The sequence below is a fragment of the Dreissena polymorpha genome, chromosome 3 (assembly GCF_020536995.1).
Source record: "Dreissena polymorpha isolate Duluth1 chromosome 3, UMN_Dpol_1.0, whole genome shotgun sequence".
NCBI classification, from domain to species: Eukaryota; Metazoa; Mollusca; class Bivalvia; order Myida; family Dreissenidae; genus Dreissena; species Dreissena polymorpha.
This window is the reverse complement of record NC_068357.1, coordinates 26,946,879-26,954,460: the sequence shown is the minus strand read 5'-3', so window position 1 is coordinate 26,954,460 and position 7,582 is coordinate 26,946,879. Positions and strand designations below refer to the sequence as shown.

Below are 7,582 nucleotides of genomic sequence, written 5' to 3'. Positions count from 1 at the left end.
GGTCTTCTGCTTGGCGTCGGCGCACTGTAACAACCTTAGGCTTGCTGTATGGAAACTCCGATGTGTGCACATAAACCGTTTCATTTGCTTGTTTCGGATAATAAAAGAAGCGCTTCACGGGTGCTGGATTTACATTTATTACTCTGTTGACATTTGTCTGATGTGAGTTCTCTACTTTACAAGTCTCGCATCGACCGTCTGGATGGTGCGGAACGTTGCTGTGTTCTCTTGACACACCAGAGCCCATTCACGATCTTAACGAGATCTTCTCGATGAAATATGTAAATAAATGATTGCTTAAAAATACATTAATTTTCATTTTGCCATGTACAAATGGCGCGTTTCCACGACACAACGTTATGCGCGTTGACATGAAATGACGTCGCGAGATAGTCTTGCTGACGTCAAGTAATCGTTTTTACTGACATTGAATTTAAAACGGCAGTGTTTTACATTTGCACTAATGGGCATAACAAGCAGCAAAACAAAACAGAAGAAAAGCGAAGAAAGCGAAGATGAATCTGCTGTGAAATACGAAAAGCTGGACAATTCAGATTCGAGTTGCGAAAATCTAAAACTAGAAGACGTGGAAAATGGCGATGACGAAGACCCATTTGCAGGTTCATCCACAGTTAAACAAAACGCGCCCATCAGTGTTTGTGACGCTGTGTATACTGGACATGATACGATCGAAGAGGAAAAATCATTAAATTTTGCGTGTTCCAAGTCGCTTTCTTTGACAACTAATGTTTTACCAAAGTCTCCGTGTTCTGAGGTTAATGATAAAGACCAGATCGAGGCCGCTAATCAAGCTAAGGGGGCGAAGGTGTCTTTAAAGAAGAAAAGGGCATCACATTTGCTGAAACGGAAAGAGGGTGATCTACCCGCATTATCGTCTGGTAAACTTGGTAATAAAGTAAAGATCCGGAAAGAACTGGAAGAGCAAGGATTGCTTACTGATTCATATGGCACGGATATCTTTGGAGAGTTGCGCGGTGTCGGTATAATTAAAGAATCAAAAGCCAATCACGATATATCGGATTCTGGTTTGGCCGGAGAAATAAAGCGTCGTTTTCCCCCTCGGTTAGCACATTTGCCGATTGACCACGTAACGCTTCAAGAAAGGCTTCGAAATTTAACAATCGGCGACGCCCATGCTGCTTCAGGGAAAAATCATGCAAGTTTGAAAACTGTTGAACATAGCGATAAACATTTGGACCATAAAGAGTGTGAAGTTAACACGGTCAGAGACGAAGAGGCCTTGTCGAACGACAGCGCTGAAGTGACATCAAGCGACGTCAAACAACGTTCACAGGAGGTCAGCGACAAAAGCGAGTTGGTGATGAAGATAATTAATATAGAAACAATATAAAAACAACGTGCGCTGAAGTACATTTCTTGTTATATGGTTATTGTTCCATTTCTCAGTTATCTATTTTTAAGAAGTTCTAATGTGCATGTATACATGTAATATGTATATTAATTATATCAATGTACATTCGTCTGGAAAATTAAGTTGCATAAAGCATTGAATTATTAATCGTGTTTATTTGTGATTTCTGTTTCGATGATATCTTAGATATTTGCGAATTACCGGTAAATTGGTTTCACCAGTACAACAATACGGACTGTGTTGTGCATATACTACGATATAATGCGGAACTCACTAGTGTGGCGGGACCATTCAACTGTAGCACACATATTATAAAAATAACAGGAAGTCAAATTGTATTATGCAGATGCACATTACGCAAAATCTCAATTCATTTTAGTTGGTGTGTTTCACTATGTCAGTGATACTTTTAGAGGACTTAATAAATAAATAAATAATGATGCACGATAGAATAAAACTACATACGTGATATGTTATAATGTTGGTGCTTTTTGAAGGTCGAATTTAATACATGTATCTTAACACATGGTTAACGGGGTTGATCAATGATCTAAAATACCGTCTTCGAGACTCAAACATTGACCGTCTCACAGACATATGTTGTTAGTTTAAAAAATAAGTGTTTTTTTACTTTAAAATAACAACAGCGTTTTATACCGTACCTGGGTCTGTATTCAATTTGTTTGGTACCGTTTCGGGGTTTGTTTTCAGTGTAAGGTAATGCCCTACTGTAGCCACAAAGCAAACCAATGTAAGAAGCTGACAAATTGTATGAACGCAGATAAATAAAAGTGTATTCGTTAATTGGTGCAATTAAAGGCGTACATGCACCGTTAACGTAATACTCGGCGTATTTACCTCCCCCGCCTTTACGCAATTTGTGAACGTTGTCAGGATGCAGATTAACGGAAATATGGGCTCATAAGTTTTCCGACACTTGTAAACGTATATAAACCTTCGAAGATTGCATGGATGCCAATTATTAGAAGTTCATTAGTTTTATTAGCACTCGAAATGTGTCGACTCGACTAAGATTGATATAATTGCATTAGTTTAAATTAAAACGGTACACGCTATTGTTGGTATTTTTTGGGCTCACATTAGCAAAGATCAATTAGTGCATCGAAAACGGAAAAGTTTATGTCAAAATAAATGAGACTTATTACTTCTGTAACAGACTCAGGGGCGATATTCATCACCACATCGAATTGAGCCGCAAAATAAACAAATGCACTGTTAGTGACGTAGTACATAATGCGCCCTATCAATCTGCATCAAAATCCAAAGTGTTGCGCTCGTCTGCATATAATGCAAGCCACAATCTAGACACTCACACACATTTGTGCCACTGAAATAGCATTTTAAATCATGGCTTCAAACGCAGAAAGTGATAAATTGAAAGAAGAACTTAAAAGAAAACAGGCCGCCGTCAAAGAATTGATTGACAATGAGGAATGTGCCCTAAAAAAGCGTCTACCTCGGAAGTTGCCAAAACGTGATTGTGATGTGTACGTTTCGAGAAAAACTGATTTCAAACAGCAACTGAAACGGTGCCAAAAGATTCTTGATAATGGAAACCTGGTGTGCATTCATGGGCTGGGTCAGGCAATCAACAGGGCTATAAATTTGGCTCTCCAGTTGCAGGCATCGGGACTTGGGACAGTGGAACTCGAGACGCACACCAGCACAGTGGAACTTGTTGATGACATCAAACCACTGAACGACGATCACGAACCTGACACTTTGGGTCGGAGTAATTCTGCAGTGCATATTCGAGTGTTCAGACCAGATCTTCAATCAGCTATGGATGAACTCTCAGAGATAGAAAGAGTGACTAAATCCGTGAAAACTTGATCTATTAATTTTGACACTGGTCAAAATTGTGTTCGTTAATAATGGTTTTACTAATTAATGGATATTTCTTAAGCAAATCAAATTTAAATATGTGTTTTGTTGTTATTAAATATGATTTATTGTTAGGAAAAACTGCTAATGTTGTTACATCACTGATGATACCTGGCCCATTAACTGGTGCTGATCAATTTGTATGCTCCCCCAAAAAAATTTGGGGGAAGCATATATTCACCGCTTCGTCTGTCTGTCCGTCCGTGTGTCCATCCGTCCGCCCATGCACAATTTTTGTCTGGGCTATTTCTCAGCAACTAATGACCAGAATTCAATTAAACTTTATGGGAAGCTTCACTACCAAGAGGAGATGTGCATATTATCAGCCGGTTCTGGTCGGATGATTTTTCACAGAGTTATGGCCCTTTGAAAATTTCCATTAACTGTACATATAGTGCAATTCTTGTCCGGGCTATTGCTCAGCAACTAATGACCTGAATTCAATGAAACTGTATGGGGAAGCTTCACTACCAAGACGACATGTGCATATTATCAGCCGGTTCTCGTCGGATGATTTTTCACAGACTTATGGCCCTTTGAAATTTTCCATTAACTGAACATATAGTGCAATTCTTGTCCGGGCGCTTTTTCTCAGCAACTAATTATGGGAATTCAATGAAACTTTATGGGAAGCTTCACTACCAACAGGAGATGTGCATATTATCAGCCGGTTATGGTTGGGTGATTTTTCACAGAGTTATGACCCTTTGAAAATTTCTATAAACTGTACATATAGTGCAATTCTTGGCCGGGCTATTTCTCCCTTACTACTGACTGGAATTCAATGAAGCTTTATGGGAAGCTTAACTACCTTGAGGAGATGCAGATGTTATTTATGGGTTCTGGTTAGATGATTTATTTAGAGAGTTATGGCCCTTTGAAATGTTTATGTTGCTAAACTATCCATCGTATTATTTTGTCCAAAGTTATGCCCCTCAAGACGTTTCCTTTTATCTGAATATATAGTGCAATATTGTGACAAAAAAAATCTTTGGGGAGCATCACCCGTCTCCGACGGTTTCTTGTTTATTAATTACTAATCATTGATGCCAGTGATCGAGGCGAGTGACTTACTCACTGAGGTCATGTTAAGGGTGCATTTGATTATATAACACAAAGAGATGTATTTTTAAAACTTTTATTTACAAAGTTGTAATGCAAAACCATTACATAATTTGATGTATCCCTTAAAACTTTTTTTTAAACATTGTTGATAATGTATGATCATCATGTCTCAGGTGGCCCATGTCCTTTGAAACTGCCACTTGTGTGTTGATCCCCTCTGATGCTAGGTTTTTACCACCCACTGAAAAGCAGTATGTGAAAGTTTACATTCACATGCTTATGTCATTGTGTGCCATTAATTGAATTCTATCATATGGAAAGAAAGAATAATTATTTGTTTATTATTAGCCTCAATAAATTAAGCATTAAATGGCGTGTTCCAATGAATTGACCTTTTATATTAAACATACCCAGTACTTTGCCTGAAAACTTTAATTTGAATCTTTTATTGGTCACTATTGTTGTACATGAATTTATTAATGAAGATAATGTGATAAATATATGTGTTCAATGAAAAATTATCCTTTGTTGTAATTATGTCCCCCACTATAGTAGTGGGGGACATATTGTTTTTGCCCTGTCTGTTGGTTGGTTGGTCTGTTGGTTGGTTGGTTGGTTTGTTGGTCTGTTGGTTGGTTTGCGCCAACTTTAACCAGGGTTCGCACAGGGCTTGAAAAGTGCTTGAAAACGAGTCCTAGGCTTGAAAAGCCCTTGAACAAAGGTTGGCCTTAAAACAGTGCTTGAAAAGTGTTTAGTTCATGTAAAAAAGCCTTGAAAATGTTTATTTCTGCTCAAAATTACTTTTATCATGGCTTTAATTATAAAATTAAATCGTTCTTATGGCAAATATTAGGAAAATGTATCATAGATTCCTTCGCGCAAAAAATTGAGTACAAAATATAAGTTTCGTACAATATTGAGTACGAAATGTTATGTGTACACGTCACAGATTATGTGTGCTACGTCAGAGGTTCTCCATTGTGATCAATTTTCGCGAGTGAAAACGCAGCAATGGGGAAGTGTCGTTTCAAACCAGGGTGGTTAACTGAATATTCCTGGGTACAGAAAACAAATGACATTCGAAAAACACATTGTTGGGTCTGTATGAAGACCATTGATGTCGGGGGTATGGGGGAAAGCGCTTTGAAAAGCCACAAGAAAGTGAAAACCCTCAAAGAAAACATGAAATTGAGAAGCAAACAGGGTTCCTGCGATGTTATTTTTGTTAAACAGGAAGGTACTATTGTTAAAACTGTTAAATCTAAAACAGACATAAAAAACAACAGCCCATCTGTGTCGAACCAGGAAGGCACAGCCACATGCAGAGAGTGTGCAGATAGAAGATTCAAATTCCAGGACCTTCGCAACTTTAAGCTGTAGTATCAAACTCGCAGACATCCATAGACAAATTCGTTTAAAAAAATGATATGTTGAACGCGAAAGTATTTTGGGTATTTATACCGTTTGCACACAACCATCCTTTAATTCCAATAAAAACATTACAAAGTTTGTTCAGGTTGTGTTCCATGACAGTACCATAGCAAAGCATAATTATGTGGCTGTTTTGTGGCTAGCTGAACATTTCAAAACTGTACTTGATAGTTCTATAACTTAATTAGTGGACAGTACTCAGTGTCTCAGTACTCAGTGTCTCAGTACTCAGTGTCTTTTGATGAAAGTTTAAACAAGAAAGACCAATCCAAGCAAATGGAAAATGCATTTTTTTAAAGGAAACTTACGTACAGTTTACGGACTTTAAAATGAATATTTGGCCTTGGAAAGTCCTTGAAAAGTGCTTGAATTTAGGTTTGAGATTTCTGTTTGAACCATGTTAACATTTTGCAATAACTTTTGCTATATTGAAGATAGCAACTTCATATTTGGCATGCATGTGTAGCTCATGAAGCTGCACATTTTGAGTGGTGAAAGGTCAAGGTCATCCTTCAAGGTCAGAGGTCAAATATATGTGGCCAAAATCGCTCATTTTATGAATTCTTTTGCAATATTGAAGATAGCAACTTCATATTTGGCATGCATGTGTATCTCATTGAGCTGCACATTTTGAGTGGTGAAAGGTCAAGGTCATCCTTCAAGGTCAGAGGTCAAATATATGTGGCCCAAATCGCCTATTTTATGAATACTTTTGCAATATTGAAAATAGCAACTTGATATTTGGCATGTATGTGTATCTCATGGAGCTGCACATTTTAAGTGGTGAAAGGTCAAGGTCATCCTTCAAGGTCAGAGGTCAAATATATGTGGCCCAAATCGCTTATTTTATGAATACTTTTGCAATATTAAAGATAGCAACTTGATATTTGGCATGCATGTGTATCTCATGGAGCTGCACATTTTGAGTGGTTAAAGGTCAAGGTCATCCTTCAAGGTCAGAGGTCATATATATGTGGCCAAAATCGCTCATTTTATGAATTCTTTTGCAATATTGAAGATAGCAACTTCATATTTGGCATGCATGTGTATGTAATGGAGCTGCACATTTTGAGTGGTGAAAGGTCAAGGTCATCCTTCAAGGTCAGAGGTCAAATATATGTGGCCCAAATTGCTTATTTTATGAATACTTATGCAATATTGAAGATAGCAACTTGATATTTGGCATGTATGTGTATCTCATGGAGCTGCACATTTTGAGTGGTGAAAGGTCAAGGTCATCCTTCAAGGTCAGAGGTCAAATATATGTGGCCCAAATCGCTTATTTTATGAATACTTTTGCAATATTGAAGATAGCAACTTGATATTTGGCAGGCATGTGTATCTCATGGAACTGCACATTAAGGTCAAATACATGGGTCAAAATTGCTGATGTAATGTCACTTCTGCAACATTGAAGCTAGCAATTTTATATTTGAAATGCGTGTGTATCTCAAGGAGCTGCACATTTTGAGTGGTGAAGGGTCAAGGTCAAGGCCATCCTTCAAGGTCAAACGTCATATAGAGGGACATTGTGTTTCACAAACACATCTTTTTTTTTATGATAAACAATTACTATAACACATGGGAACAAGAAAATGTCATCACATTCAATTGACTGTAAATGTGAATAAAATGGTTGTTCATCTCTAAAACCTGTCTTAGTTTCATCAAGATTGAGCAATACATGTGACCTCTAAAGAGAAAACAGGATTTGACTAAGATATGACCTGGTGTCCTTTTTTTCATATTGGACCCAGATTTAAACTACATCAAAATATTTTAAAGATA

At 37.5% G+C, this 7,582-nt stretch overlaps 1 protein-coding gene across 1 annotated transcript; it reads left to right on the top strand.

Moving 5' to 3' along the window:
* Positions 1-2,645: 2,645 nt before the first annotated feature.
* LOC127873390 (ribonuclease P protein subunit p20-like) lies at positions 2,646-4,733 on the top strand. Its single transcript, XM_052417245.1, has one exon. The coding sequence runs from the start codon at positions 2,762-2,764 to the stop codon at positions 3,245-3,247; it is 486 nt and encodes a 161-aa protein (XP_052273205.1). The 5' UTR covers positions 2,646-2,761; the 3' UTR covers positions 3,248-4,733.
* The last annotated feature ends 2,849 nt before the right edge of the window (positions 4,734-7,582 follow it).